The following is a 15,744-nucleotide window of genomic DNA, read 5'->3' as shown; positions in this document are numbered from 1 at the left end:
TATGATCATAACTCTATGTCAATTTAAAAATGTATTAAAAGAAAAAAATTCTTTTGATGGCTAAGATATTCTTTAAAAGCAAAATATATTATATGTTGAGAAACAACCTCCCTATCACAAGAGTGTGCTACAATATCTAATAAAACCTCAAGAGACTAAGATTATTTTGGTCATATTTTGTGAGGGGATTCATTTCCATTCAAGGAAATTCATTTCATACATAATAAAAATTAATGAACACCTTAGTGATATTTGAAATTTGAGATTTATGAAATACACTAATGGATCATTCCAAACATCATTGAAATAAATTGAAGCATGAATAAAGTCATAAAATGATAAAGTAAAAGTGTATTAATGGATCATTCCAAACTACATTGAAATAAATTAGCAAGGACCAATTGTAAATTACACCTTATTCCACCAATGTAACTTATTCATATAACTTAAGCCAATAATGTAATGGATCATCAAATAGAGTTCTTCAATTCTTCTCTCAAACACTACCCCTTAGCAAGAGTTTTCTACTATTGCCAGGTCACTGCTATGGGACTTCTCACCTTGTATTTCCCAGATTCCCAAATCAGTGACCCAAATGATGAGGTACTTGCAGCTCTTGCTTTTCCAATTGCAAAAAATGTCACTTTATAGCTCAATTTCTGACCTAGTTTCTCAAACTTCAATTTCCTTGGTACAACACTAACTGAAACCCCTTTTGGTTGTTCCACTTTAACACCATAAACACTTTGGGGTTTTCCAACATTTGTAACAACCCTCTTGTATGTCACACTAGCATTAAGGGAACTCTTACCAAAGAGCACAGCAAAAGAAGGGTAGTTCAAGTCACCAACTTGAAGAACTGATTTTCTAGAACATGTAAAGTTATTACCTCTTGACAATATAGCAATCTGGGTAGAGGTATAGTTTAGGCTGCAGAAGTAATTCAAGTAGTCTTTGGGAGTGATATCATACACTAACCCAGGATCAGAAGCACTTTCTGGGTTAACATGGCCTGAACCAAATGCAAAGGGGACAGCAAATCCAGAGTGATTTGAATTTGAATTTGAGATTGAGTTTGAGGCGCCAATGTCTGAAATTGGAGCTCCTTTGTTGTTCAATGTGTAAGCAGTGGTCATGAGAGCAGATTTAACTGCTGCAGGAGACCAATCTCTGTGCACTGATCTAATCAGCGCTGCGACACCACTAACATGAGGGCATGACATAGAAGTGCCTGAGATTATGTTAAAAAGCACTCTTCTTTTGTCATTCTTGAGCATGCTAGGGCTAGTTTTGGAAGGCCAAGCAGCAAGAATGTGCACACCAGGTGCAGTTACATCTGGCTTAATCACATCTAGCCCTACAATGCTTGGTCCTCTGGAAGAAAATGCTGCAACTACTGGTGCAGGGTCACCAAACCTTGTCCCTATAAAGGAAATTGAAGCTGTTGGTTTTTTTGTTGAACTAATGTAACTTCTGATAATCTTACCTGCTGAAGCACCTAAGGAAGTTGCTGGCAAAATGTGAGAATCTGCAAGAAGCTCTTCTCCTTGACTCTCAGAGTTGAGTAGAATCATTCCTGCCCCACCTGAATTTTTCACTTCCTCACCCTTTTCAGTTCTGCTGTTGATTCCTCTCTCACAAACAACTATTTTCCCTTTCACAAGCTTTGGATCAAGTGAGCCTTTGGTGCAAAACTGTCCTATCCTCTTTGTGCTTGATGAATTGCCATAGACAAGAGGCAATTGTTTTGTTTGGTTTCCTAGGTACAAAGATGTCCCTTCAAAAACTCTTGCATTCCCTAGTTTTACTCTTGTTGGGAAGCTTCTGTCAGTGTAGCTAGCAGCAACTGTCATTATCCATGGGGCACCATTCGCAACTGTGGATGCAAAGGGGCCTGAGTTTCCTGCGGAGCAAGAAACAAAAACACCGTTTCGGATTGCGCCAAATGCAGCTATGGCAATGCTGTCATTGTAAAAAGGTTTTGGAATGCTCCCTAAAGAGAGTGACAACACATCAACCCCATCAGAAACCGCTTGGTCCATGCCGGCTAGTACATCAGAGTTAGCGCAGCCGGATCGCCAGCATACTTTGTAAGCTGCAATTCTTGAGGTGTACCTGATTCCAGTTGCCGAGCCTCTAGCCAGGCCAAAAAGGTTGGCATTCTTCACCGCGTTACCGGCTGCAGTTGAAGCTGTGTGTGTTCCGTGGCCTTGGGAGTCTCTAGGAGAACGATAATCGGTTGTTTCATTGATTTTTCCAATAGATCTTTCATACCCTTTTAAATAGGTTCTTGCGCCGATTAGCTTCTTGTTGCAATTTGAGGCAGAGAACTTGGTTCCTTGTTCACAAACACCTTTCCAGCGAGGAGGTACCGCGGAAAAACCTGAGTCTTTGAAACTGATGTGTTCAGGCCATATTCCTGAATCAAGGACCCCAATGATCACATCTGAGGCCAAATTGTGAGCACTCCAAAGTCCTTTTCCATTACTCAGGCCAAGAAAATGTGGGGTGTATGTTGTGTGGAGGGTTAACAGTTCATCAGGAATGGCTGAGAGGAAACCATCCACTTGGTTCAAGTATTTGAGCTGTTTCTCAGAAAGGTGAGCAGCAAAACCAAACATGTTGGTTTCATAGGCATAAAGGAGTTCAGGGGCTAAAATTTCATTTTCATTTTCTTCTGATTCCTCCATTGAAGCTTCAGAAATGAAATCAATGATTGATTCAAACCATGGTTTTGTGCTGTCTTGAGAATGAATTGAGGATCTGATTATGGTCTTGTCCATGTGTACAATGTATGTCTGCTGGGTCATGGAAGCTATTGAATTTGTCACCATAAAAGCAAGGAATAGGAAGAGCATCCTAGAGATCATGATGCCTGCAAAAAAAATGAAGAGGAAAACACTTCAATGCTGGTAAGATCCTAAACATATGTATTAGAATCTTGGATTTAACATATATTACAAGAAACTACTAGCATTCCATTTCCAAACTTCCATAGACTATTTTTCTTTACTTTGTGAGAAACAATTCTTAACTATAAGTCAATGCTAACCTTAAACTGTAATGTACTTTAGAACACAGATAAAAGGTTTTGCTTGTTATATGAAATTAACACAATGAGTAGCATGTGTGGATCAGCTTCTGTTTCATATAAATCAACTTTGAAATGCAGAAGCTACTCGCAAAAGCTTCTCTCCAAAATTAATTATGGCTTCATAATTAGTCATAGAAAGATTTCTAAACATGCATGAAAACGATGCAAAGCAGGGATGTAAAGATTATAGATGGATAATAGTTGTCCTTACCTATGCTGGGTTTAGAGAAGACCATGAGGAAAAGTTTTGGGGACAAGGAGTGGTGGTAGACTCGTCACATCAAATCTTAAATAAGCTCTAAAAGTGAAAGTTTCAACTTTTTACATATACTCATTGCATTTAATGAAAAGAGTTTCCCTTGGCTTTACTTCTCTTCTACTTCAAGACTGCATGGTGGAAGGGGAAACAAGTGTAACTGTGAGTGTGAGGCATTGGCTATCAAATGCAGAAATATGTTTCTCCAGTCTGTACCCAATAATATCAATCATCTGTTTTCAGTTTTACTTTTGGCACGCTTCCATTTCAGGAAAGTTTTCAATGTATTATTAACATAATATTTTAGATTTTAGTGCACCAAGAAAATTAGTTGAAGTAGAGACTGCATCATGAGTTATGACAAATGTCATTTGGCTGATAATCAAGTGAAACTCTGAGTGTTTTCAATTTTAACTACTGAGAAGATTTATTTAAATGTTGATCTCCACTATTAGCAATTTTTCCCACAGAGAAATGTTCTATAATCACTTCTAGTTCGATGGTACAAGTCTTAGCTTCTAAGTAGACACGTCTTGAATTGTGTAAATCGTGAAATCAAGCATCTGCTATGCATGTCTTTATTTTATTTGAAGTTATTTGGAATGTTTGCTGTTTAGTGTTTAATTATCTCCACAGTTATCTGCTGTTGAATCCTACATCTAGCCTTTATTGGGTCAACAACTCTTTTGGATTAATTGTCTCGGTGTGTGGTTTGTTCCTCGTTGAAGAACCTCAATCAATTTTCATAGAAAAAATTTAATATTGGTTATTGGATATCGTCTTGGTGCCTTCCCTGGCTCTGATTGGTTAATAAACTTGAATTGTAACACAAGGGGAGAATCTTGTGATTGTTAAACTGATTGAATCTCTGATTCGTTGCATTTGTAGAAAGATGTTTTCAAGCCATTAACCAGTTCTCCAATAAAAATATTTGGGAGTCATTTTAGAGAATTGATTTCTGCCTTAAAATTAAGTCTACAATAAGCTAGAGAAAGTCGTTTCAATGTAGAACATAATTAGTTCTGAAATTTTAAACTGAAGTTTACAATATAACTATATTTAAACCATTTTTTCATAAATGTATATAAACATAAATCACATCAAATTCAACTCACTTTTACAATAATCAATTTTACCAAAATCACTTTTATTCAAAATCAATTGTGAAAATGTATATCCAAACACACACTTAGTCCTGAAATGTTTCAAGCAATTATGAGAAGCCGTAAGTAAATAAAGTTGCACTCGTGAGTCGTGACATGCTTACCTACTACGTAGTGCCAAATCTTTGATCATATACTAATTACAATCCTCATGAATGTTTTTCTAAGCCATAGGCTAATAAGTAAAATTAAGCAGCTGGTAATGAATGTTCATGATTCATGAACATTCATTGTGTCATTATGGGACGGTAAGGAACTTCATATGAGAATTGAAACTCTCTCATTTATTCCAAGGTAGTTGAGTCACATGGGAGTGTGTTTCAGATGTGTGGCTAAAGTGAATTCAAGAGGAGACTAGTGAATTGGAGGATAATGAATTTAAGATTTTTGATGTCTTACTCATTAACATGTTCACATCTCTGTCATGGATTCATAGCTTGTGTACATATTGTCGCCAATGTTTTTTTAGCTTTCTACATATGTTCTAACTGAGCAGAGCGTGTCATGTTGTGATTAACACTCTTTGTTTTTAAGGGACCACCAGTTTAAGACTTCAAGTGTTGGACAAGGCATAGATAGATCTCAGGAATTTTCAGCACTCATTGAGAGTTTGAGTTCATTGAGTTTGTGCATATAGTTTCTAGTTGATGATTACACTCACTTGCGAGATCTCAACTATTGGCGCTTTGAGTCCAATTTAAGGCACTCATCTTTCCTTTCTCTTATTTAGTTATAGGAAAATTTAGGGTACACTTAGAGTGACATAGACAGAGAAAAGTTGGAACTGAGATTTGCATCGTTGAGTCACAAATGCAAGATCCGATGGGTCATGCTTTTGACATCTATTTATATTTTATTTACTGAGATAAATATAAACAATTCGATTTGAATCAAATGACTTATATTGAGTGACTGTAGTGACATTATTAAAAAATAACTGCAGCCACTCTGGATCTGAAACATTAAGTTTTTTATTTTTTAAGAAATGTTAGTTGTTAATAATGTTAGTAAACTAGTCTCGCTAAGGGTTTGAACTCTGGACTCTTCACCCTCTCATCCAACATGTCTCATAAGTCATAACTCTTGCCACTTAAGCTGATCATTGGGAACATCTGAAACATTAAGCATATTGTGAGCTGTGTCTATACTATTTAGATGTTGTTTGTATGGAATTTTCTGAGTCCATAATTTTAATAAATGTGAAATTTGGCACAATTTTAATAAATGTGAAATTATCCAAACTTTCCAATAAGAGAAAAAAAATAGACATCCAATAATTAATTGAATTTAAACAAAATGGTAAAAAAATATAATGTAATATATTTTGTAGTGGTTACTCTGTATTGCAAATGAGGACTTCCATTATTATGGGATATGAGAAAGGTCCAATGTATGCATTCTTATCCTGTGAAGGAACAAGATATTTTCACTATCAAAATATCCGTGAACATTGATTCACCACAGTTCAACTAGATCACACCAACAAATCAAAATTTCTTTGCAGCCTGCACCTTTTTCATGAAACGTGCAATGAGGAACACGAATTATATAGCGCTATTTTTTTTTGGAAAGCGCCTTCGCTTAATGTATGATTGTCCAGACTTTATTAGCTAATCAAATTTTGGCGGGCAGACACGGTTAGGCTGTGTTGAGGGAGGAGTGAGGCTCTTGAGGTGTTTTTTTGTTTTGTCTACTAGGCCTTTCATTGTTATGGGGTGGTTTTCTCTTGGGGTTCTTTGTTGTGTGAGGGCTTTAGCGTGTTTTGCTAGGACTTAGCGGGTGTGCTAGGCTTTTTTGATCGTCTGGCTGCTATTATTGGTGGGCTTGCCGAGTTTTTTTTAGGGTTTTTTGGAATATCGTGTATATCTCCTCATATTTATATGATTACATTTTTTGCTTTTGAAAAAAATTTAACAATATACAAGCCTTATTTATAAAAAAAATGTATAATAGACATTGATGAATGACAATATGAAAGACATTATTATGACTCCATTTATGAGCACTTACTGTCAAAAAAAAAAAAATTACTCCATTGATGAGCACTTGGTTAGTTATAATGTTTTTTCTCCTCCCCAAATATAGCTAAGTTAAAGTCAAATTAATTTTTTGTGAAGAAGCGGTTTCTTGTTGAAAGGAGGAATAGCCCAATAAATGCACCTTATGGTCGGTGACAACTCTGTTCTCACAACATTAAAATGGTTGTTTTTTTTGAAAGTTAAAAAATATTCAATATAAGATGAGGAAATATGCAAGATACACAACCCTCCTCAAAGGGTACAAAAAAGGCCTAGCCAGAAGAAAAAACAACCACAAAGCCTAAAGCAACAGAACCCCAACAAAAGACCGCTCTAAACATGCAAAAGAGCCCAAAAAAAATACAGCTCACAAACACCCAAAATAACCCAAGAAAAGGACCAATGAAAACCAAAAAGACCAAAACCCGAAAGAGGCGCTAAGGATCTCCATAGAGTCTTGGATGAGTTGCAACGAGATGGTCGGCTAAGCTCTGGATGGAATCCTCTTCAGAACCTATGGGAACAACCCCAACTTGTTTGGCAATAAGAAAGATCCTCTGAGCTCTTGTCAACGCACGAACAGACCCACGTGCTTCAGGAAGAATCAAAGAAGGACCCCTCTCCGGAGAAACATCAGTCCTCAAAATCTCAGCAACCTCTTCAACCGCCTGCTTACGAGAGTCACTGCCTTTCCTTGGACGACCCCTCCTCCGACGCTCAGTCAACGGAACCTCCTCGGCACCCTCCAAGAGATCACCCACAGAAGCACAAACCGGAGAAGAGAGGAAGCCTGAATCCCCCACACAACCACCAACCGAAGAGACAGGGATAGGAGCACCCTGCCCCTCTCTTTCCGAACCCAAAAGCACGCAAACAGAACCTCCAGAATCAAGGATCTCCGGGAAAAGGAGCTCTAGCGCACAACCAAGAGGAGAACAAACCCTAGAGAGACCTGTCAGCATCTTCTCTTCATCAGCAGACATACCCACTTCACGACAAACCTCCTTCATCCTCCTCGCTGGCCTCGGCGAAGACGGCGGAGAACCCACCTCAGCAAATTGATTGAGACCCCCTGACCTTGGAAACCTTGCCAAAGCAACAGACAGAAAGGAGCCCCCCACCAGCGCACCATTGAAGAGGCCAACTCCACCGACGGAAACCTCACAAACCCGAATCTGAAAGCCCTTCCTATTCGCCTCTGTCTCTGCACAAACACATTGAGAAGGCTTCCAATATGGCTGAAGAGACCACGAATTTGAGAGTAGTCGACGAAATCGGAAATCCCGTCGACAAAGAGGGTGACCGATTGAGAGTTGTTGTATCGTGCTTGAATTGGACATTATACATAGACACAGGTACTGAATCTTGGTATCTGGCGGATCAAGATTTTCTGGCACTAAATGTTGTTCCAATAAAATGTTGTTATATAAAGTAATAAAGATATGAGTGAGATATTTATCTATATATCTATATCTATATATCTATATCTATCTATATATCTATATAAAAGCAAAGTTTGGCAACAAGGAGGGTAAAATAGTCATGAAATAGACTATGACTCATGAATGAATATTTTACCATGGTCATATACGTAAATTTGTGAGTAATTCAATATGGAATTAATCTTGACCATTCATTGCTTCTAATCCTAGCCGTTGATCCTTTTTCTTATGAAACCCTTTGTATACAATCTTTTCATATTCTTGGTCGTTTTATTTGTTGCTTTTGTAACTCCTGATTATGGATTATGATTACAAAATCACCAAGAGTCTCTTCCTTATTTTCCCATATATAAAACATCTTTCCATTCCCCTTTAAATTTATTTTCATCTCTCTCATTTTGATCTTCAACATCTCCATTCATGTGCAGGAAATCACTCCGATTTGGACTCTCCATCATTCCAGCACAAGAAGAACTTCCATCAGGTTAGAAAATTTTCTTTTGCGTCTTTTCTTCTCCATCGATCACTTCTTCTTCATCACTTTTCATTTCAGGCATTGAAGTTTTTCTTCATCATCATCTTTCATCCGGTAAGAGCCCTTCTTTTTTCACCTTATTTATCCCTTTTGATTTATTTGTTCTGATTTCGTCAACATTTCTTCTTCAGATTTTGTTCTCATGCTACGCACTTCCCAAACGGTCTTATTTTTTCTCATTCATTCTCCTCATTCGTCATCTCTCACTCTTGTAAGATTCGGTCTTTATTCGCAATATGCATGTTGTTATCGCTTATTCAATAGATGAAAGTTACATATTTTATTTTACATTTGTAATTTATGCATGTTTTGTTCTTTGCTATTGATTATCAATATTATTATGATTTGTTCGTAACTTCTATTTCGTTTCAGAAATATTTTTTCTTCATAAACGGTTAAAGTCATCTCCTTGACTATTTCTCTAATTGTGTTTCATTATCTTTCTTGCACAATTATGATGTTTGCTTCTATTTCTTTGACAGTTTAATTTTCAACCAATGTAAGTTGACCAAATGATAATATTTTCTTCTAATCCAGTACATTGAAGCCTTTTTTTTCCTCCTTTTACATTTCATTGATTAAACAATGTTTCATATTTTTTTCTTACCTATGAGCTTTTAAGTAATTATACATATTATCTCACATGTGAATTTTCATAACCCGTTCGATATTCAACATACTTTTAATCTCAGTCATTCGATATTCCCCTTGAACTTCCTCCATCAATGTTAGTATATAAGTTTCAACTATTAAGCTCAAATTATTTTAAATAAATTTATTATTATTTAATTTATATGAGTTTTGGAGTCTTAGGTCAAAATTTATATTAAATATGATATTAGTTATGAATTCTATAAGACACATATTAGTAGTTTAGGTATGTTAACGTATTAATCAACTAATAATTAATATTAATCAAAAACCTTAAAAGTTAAAGGTTACTCAATAAAAAAAACCCATCTATCCTTCCTCTAGAACTTCCTTCATTAATGTCATTTTATAGACTTCTACTATTAATTTAAAATTATTGAAAATAAATTTTTTATTTTTTATTTCATATAAGTTATGAAATTCAAAAAGGTATTTTTATTTATTTATACTTATATTTATTTATATATAATATAAAAGAGAAGTTTAGCAATCTCGAAGGTAAAATAGTCTATTAATAAAAAATGTTTCATATATTTATTTTTACCTATGAGCTTTTAAGTAATTATACATATTATTTTATATGTGATTTTTCAGAACCGTTCGATAGTCAACAGACTTTTAATCTAAGCCGTTCGATATTCCCCTTGAACTTCCTCCATCGATGTTATTATATAACTTTTTACTATTAAGCTCAAAATTATTTTAAATAAATTTATTATAGGTCAAAATTAATATTAAATGTGATATAGTTATGAATTCCATAAGACACATATTATTAGTTTAGGTTTGTTGAAGTATTAATTAACTAATAATTAATATTAATAATAAACCTTAAAAGTTAAAGGTGACTCAATAAAAAAAACTCTCTTGAACTTCTTTCATCAATGTCATTCTATACACTTCTACTATATATTAATTGAAAATTACTTTCAATAAATTTACTATAATTTATTTCATGAGTTATGAAATTCAAAGATGTATGCTTAATATTAAATAAGATCATAGCAAAAGAAAAAAAAAAGACTATCACTAGCCCTTTTCTCTACCACTATTTAAATTAAAAAGTGTCAATACTCATTCAAAATGTGCACTTCACATAAATTTTGTTGAAGTATTTGCTTTAATTTTATTTCTTCAAAGGCTCAAGCTTCAAGACATTTTTCCGAGTACATATATCCAACAGCTAGCTATTGATGTACTGACCTAGAATTTTTACATGTGTTCTAACATGCTTCTTATTTCATGATGATCTTCAACTTGATTTCATCATGTAAAATTGAAACACCTAAAAATTCAATTTCTCTTTGATTTGCTCAACTTTTTGTTGTGTAGGATGACTCAAACAGTTCGTGTGCTCCATGCGTGGGAAATAAGAGATTTCAATAAACCTAAAATTGTTAATAGTATTGAACTACTCTTAATCGTTGAAAATGTAATCACTTTTTTGTTTTTCCCACTTTCATGGTACCTAATTCAAACTATTTATTGTTACCATAACAAAGTTTATGCGATTCAAAATGTTATGGTTCAAGCATCTGCTAGAAAATATAGAGTCACAAAGCATAAATACAAGATTACTTGAATGAGCATCTCAAAAATTGAGGAGGCTACAAGTGACACTACTCCTACAACAAAATTTGATTTTGTATAATTTAATATAGTTAACATCATTTTCAATTTAATTGATCATCTTTGAAGAAACCAAAGTTTATAGTACTAATTTGTTTTATAAAATGAAGGACATATAATACCACATGAAAACTAATTTCATCTTCTAAATAACAATAATCCATATGAGCTTAACCTCTAACATTGCTTCCTTAAATGAATGGCCCTAATACTATGTTGTTTCTTACTTTTTTTCCATTCTTCATTACTTTACTCTACATTGAATCGTTCTCCTCAATAGCCACTAATACTCAATTTCTCCAAGATGCATATTGCATATATATAAAGCTTTCTTCTGATCTAACTTTCAGATGTACATGTTCACAAATAAGTATTCATAGCTTACAACTTCTCTTATTTTTTCCTGTGAGAAGGTCCAAATTTACTAAGATTGTGGAAATTTTATCTAGGCGGGTTTAACTTAATTTCATCCTACTTTATATTAGATTTAGTATGAACAAACTATGAGTTATTTGTAACCAAATAAAAAACTATGAATTATTTACTTTTTACATATTTATTACTTTCAAGTTTATGTGTCAACGTTAATATAATTATAATTTTTACCAATACTTAATTTTATGATAACGAATAACAAAACCTAATATTAACAAAGAACAAATTTTGTATTTAAGCACATATGTTATTTAATTCATATGAATTATGAAATTTCATAGGAAAAAATTTCCATTAAAACTTAGATAATTCCATGACACACATTATTACTTTAAATTTGTTGAATCATTATCAAGTAATAATTAATATTAACAATAAAATTTAAAAGTTAAAGACCATTCAATAAAAAACCTCCACTATCCATTTCCCTTTGAACTTCCTCCATTAATATTAATTAGTCTATAGTTTTCTATTATTAACCTCAAAATTATTTTAATTGAATTTATTATTATTTAATTCATATGAGTTATAGAATGTCATAGGGTAAACTTAATATTAAATATGATATTGTACCAAAAAAAAATATTAAATATGATATCACTAAAAAAAATATATACAGAATAAATACTAAAATAAAAATCAAAAACATGTGATGCAAAAAAAGACCTCCCCTTAAACTTCATTCATTAATGTTATTCTATGCTAGCTTTCTACTGCTAACCTCAAAATTATTTTAAATTATTTTATTATGATTTAATATTAAATAAGATCTTGCAGAAAAATACTACTTCTAAAAAATACTACTTCTATCTGTAACGTACAATAAAATTGTTATCAAAAGAATAATCCAAAGCATCAATTATATTAGATAAATAAGGACAAACAACACAAACAAAAAAAACAAACACACTCATAAAAAAAAGTACGACAAAAAAAAAAAAATTAAAAACATAAATTAACACTTCGACAAAAAAAACATAATTATCGCAAGTAATATTATTTTGGGTTAAGCGTCATATTGGTCCCTGTCTTTGTGTCGCCGTCTTAACCAAATCCCTCCCCGGAAAATTTATTGATCTGGGTCCTCGTTTCTGAAATGTTTTTGGGGCAGATCCTCGCCGGAGGGCGGAGCTCCGGCGAGTGCATGTGTGGCATGCTGACTAGCTTTAATGAAGTGATGTGGAATTAAAAAATAAATAAAAATTCAAAAATAAATTACACCTCAGGTTTTTAAACATAATTAACATAATCCTAATTAAACCCTAACTTGATTAACCAAAACTAATTCCCCCCCCCCAAACTTAACCCAATTCACCTCACTTAACCCAAATTCCCAATTCCCAAATCAATCTGAAGATTTAGGGTTCTTCTTCTCCTTCTATCCTCTCTCTGTTCTTCATCGTTCCTCTTCTTCCTCTGGTCGTTCTTCCTCATCTGGTTGCTCTTCTTCTCGTTTTGGTTCGACATCTTCACTGCAGGTCATAGCATGGATGGTTCTGATTTGAATGGTTCTACTGCTTCGTCCTCTCGTTCTAGGCAAGGGTCACGGTCTGTAGGTTCAAGGGCAAAATGTGAATGTGGCCTTCCTCTCATCCTTTACACTGCTGGTACTCGAATCAACCCAGGTAGGAGATTTCTGAGATGCAGAAATTGGCATGTAAGTTTGGTACTCGAATGAACCCAGATTTTTGAGATTTTTAAATTGAAATTCAATTTTTAATCATTATCCTAACACCTAGCTTGGTTGCTGCAGTTACCAGGCACATGTGATTTCTTTTTTTGGATTGATGATCCTGTTGAAGAAAGACAGCCCAGGCATGTAGAGGCTGATTCTGCCAATTTTGAGAGTGGCAATTCATCCAACTCTATGGTCCCTGAACTTGATTTGAAGAAGAAGATGAAGAAGTTGAAGAAGAAGCTTGAATGTGAGACATTTCAGAAGAATGTTGCACGTTTGATTGCTCTGATTTCTTGGATAGTCTCAGTTCTAGTGTTTATGTATTACAAGAGTTTTAAGGGTTGAAATTTTTCAAGGGTTTGAATTGTATTCTGTTTTGGGTAGTTGTTTTGTGTTAGGGAATTGTTCAACTTGTTTGTGTTAGTGTTTGGAAGGTTGTTTGTATTTCTGGCCTTGAATTGAAGTAGTGGCTTTGCTTTGAATCTTGGGTTGGTGTAGCATGAATTGAAGTTAATGAAATGCAAGAATAGTTGTTGTGTCTCATTTATGTCTCATTCCTGCTTCCTTTACCATACACATTTAACATGAAAGAAAAAATAGCATAAGGACTTAAACATGAACTGAAACATCAATATGAACTTAAACCATGAAGTTAAACTTCAACATAACTTCAACATGAATACATAAGGATGACTTAAACATCAACTTGTTGTTTGGACCTGTAAGACCCAAGTTTTTAAGCTTAGAATAAGTGGAAGAGATTTCCATTTACGATTAGGCTTGATGTATCGCGAAGGAAAGACTTGAACAAGAGTTTATCGGATGAAATAAATTTACGAAGGAGAAAGTTCAGGAAAAGTCAAAGGATTGTATCGAAGTCGATTTAAGTTATAGCACGACTATTATCCGTTTTAAAACCTAGGACAAGAACCTTAGGAAATCAAACTATGTTCCACCCTTGGAACACTATAGGAATAAAATTTCCAAAAAGTTCCACCCTTGGAACACTATGGGAAAAGTTCCAAAAAAAATTCAGAGAAATGTTAGAACTTCTCTTTTTCCATATATCACAATCGTTTCGAGGCGAAACTCTAGGATCTACGAACGTCCGATTCCAACCATCGGAAGTTTGCCGAAACCGAAACCCTGGTATTTCAAAACCCTAGAATCAACCGACGATGAAGACTTTTTCTATTCAGAGCTTCAAATGAAGATTCCACACGCGCATGCCCACTCTAATCGACGTTCCAAATCTTTCTTTAGAAGGAAGTTTCTGCATCCGAGGTTAAAATCATAAAGTGCATAAAGTGCATTTTAAGCCGGTAAACATTAAAAACAAGCCTCGAAAACCAAAAATCATACTGATATTTCTTTGAAGAATTAGAAGATTCAGCGGGAAGAATATCGTGTCTAAAATACGTTGGAATTAGTAGGAAAAATCGGAATCACGAAATAATCATTTTCTCGCGTTTTCAATTTCCTATATATAGGACTTCAAAAACTCAAAAAAAATCACACCTTCCTTTTCTTTCTTCTCCTTCTGCAGACCACGTTCTGTCTTTCTTTTCTTTTTCTTTTCATTTTCTTGTTGGTTGTGGGTGAGCTTGAGGGAGAAAGGAGGAAGAGTTTTTTCCGGTTCTTGCCTGTTCGTTGCTACGCGTAGGCCTCGAGGTACTGATGTTATTTCTTTCTTCTGATCTTTAAATTCCATCGCTTTTTGTTATGTCTTTTTGTGCTCAAGTTTTGAGCTTTTTGTAAAACTGTCCAAATAGGTTGATTTTAGTGTCTAAATATATTCTCTTCGTACCCAAGAGTACTTCTAGCGGATTACATTTTGCCGAATGTCGCCGAAATGCTGCCGAAATTCATTTCTGTAGAAAATACCCATTTCTGACAAAGGTTCCGCTTTTTGAATCAAAAACCCTCGACTGAGCTTAGCGTTAGTAAGATTAGTCGTCATAATCGCCGTTGGTATCGACCCCATCTAATTTGTTTTTTCGAAATTCTGATTTTGAGTTTCCGAGCTAAAAATATTGACCAAAATACCCCTGCGACAGTTTTCGACCCGATAATTTTTCTGAGAGTTTCCCTGGCCTAGATATCGCCTAAGAATACCTAGGAATTGATTTAGATCGAAGAAAAAGTTCGGAAACCCTATTTTACATAGTGGCCGAAACATATTGCTTAGGGTACCGTGTCCAAAAATAATTTTTGAGTCTCTATGACCTGAGCCATTGCGTAGCTCTTTCGATTGTCGAAATTTTGGCGCTGGTTTCGTGTCATTCCGAGTTCTATAGCTCGAGTTATGCTCGTTTTAGCGAACGAAGTTCCGTTGTCAATTCGTGCCCAAATGTGAACTTTGAAGCTTTAAAAGCTTTCTTTCCGGTTTCGATTAGCGTTATTAGATAGTGTTACTTCTAATAGGGCTTGTGTTGATGATTGTGTTTCCTTGTTCTAGGTTCACAACTTCCATGCCCAACTTCTACTCACGAAGGTAAGGGTAACTCGGTTTTAGCGTGTCTTTGAGTCTTGCCTGCTTTTATCGTAAGGGTAACTCGGTTTTAGAGTGTCTTTGAGTCTTGCATGCTTTTATCGCACTGCCTGTGTTTGAGATGAAGATGTTTATATTGATTGGCATTGGATTATGATTATTATGCTTGCAATGTTGTATGCTTGCTTATATTGACTGTTTCTGAGGCCTGTGCCAAATGTTTTCTGAAGGCTTCGGCCGAGTGAACTTATTGAGACGTGTGTCTCCGTTTTCTGAGAGGCTTCGGCCGTTTACTGGTTTCTGTTATTGAACTGAGTTGGTATGCAATGGAATTGATTTATGTTCGTTGATG

General features: G+C 34.8%; 3 protein-coding genes across 4 annotated transcripts; 2 read left to right on the top strand and 1 right to left on the bottom strand.

Annotated features, from left to right (window-relative positions):
* Positions 1-331: 331 nt before the first annotated feature.
* LOC130728180 (subtilisin-like protease SBT1.1) lies at positions 332-3,406 on the bottom strand. Of its 2 annotated transcripts, none has more exons than XM_057579546.1 (2): positions 3,306-3,406; positions 332-2,875 (listed from the first exon to the last, which is right to left on the bottom strand). In XM_057579546.1, the coding sequence occupies exons 1-2, from the start codon at positions 3,328-3,330 to the stop codon at positions 528-530; spliced, it is 2,373 nt and encodes a 790-aa protein (XP_057435529.1). In that variant the 5' UTR covers positions 3,331-3,406; the 3' UTR covers positions 332-527. The 2 variants fall into 2 exon arrangements, with proteins under 2 accessions (XP_057435529.1, XP_057435530.1); XM_057579547.1 differs by lacking the exon at positions 3,306-3,406 and adding an exon at positions 3,053-3,244.
* Positions 3,407-6,676: 3,270 nt separating this feature from the next.
* Positions 6,677-10,741, top strand: LOC130713882 (uncharacterized). Its single transcript, XM_057563704.1, has 5 exons — positions 6,677-7,886; positions 8,402-8,457; positions 8,527-8,562; positions 8,640-8,719; positions 10,492-10,741. Exons 1-5 carry the CDS (start codon positions 7,766-7,768, stop codon positions 10,739-10,741), a joined length of 543 nt encoding a protein of 180 aa, XP_057419687.1. The 5' UTR covers positions 6,677-7,765.
* A 1,968-nt stretch (positions 10,742-12,709) lies between these two features.
* On the top strand, positions 12,710-13,246 carry LOC130713872 (uncharacterized). Its single transcript, XM_057563695.1, has 2 exons — positions 12,710-12,880; positions 12,977-13,246. The coding sequence occupies exons 1-2, from the start codon at positions 12,710-12,712 to the stop codon at positions 13,244-13,246; spliced, it is 441 nt and encodes a 146-aa protein (XP_057419678.1).
* Positions 13,247-15,744: the final 2,498 nt, after the last annotated feature.

This window comes from Lotus japonicus, chromosome 1 (assembly GCF_012489685.1).
Source record: "Lotus japonicus ecotype B-129 chromosome 1, LjGifu_v1.2".
Classification (NCBI taxonomy): domain Eukaryota; kingdom Viridiplantae; phylum Streptophyta; class Magnoliopsida; order Fabales; family Fabaceae; genus Lotus; species Lotus japonicus.
This window is presented reverse-complemented; position numbering and strand designations above follow the sequence as displayed.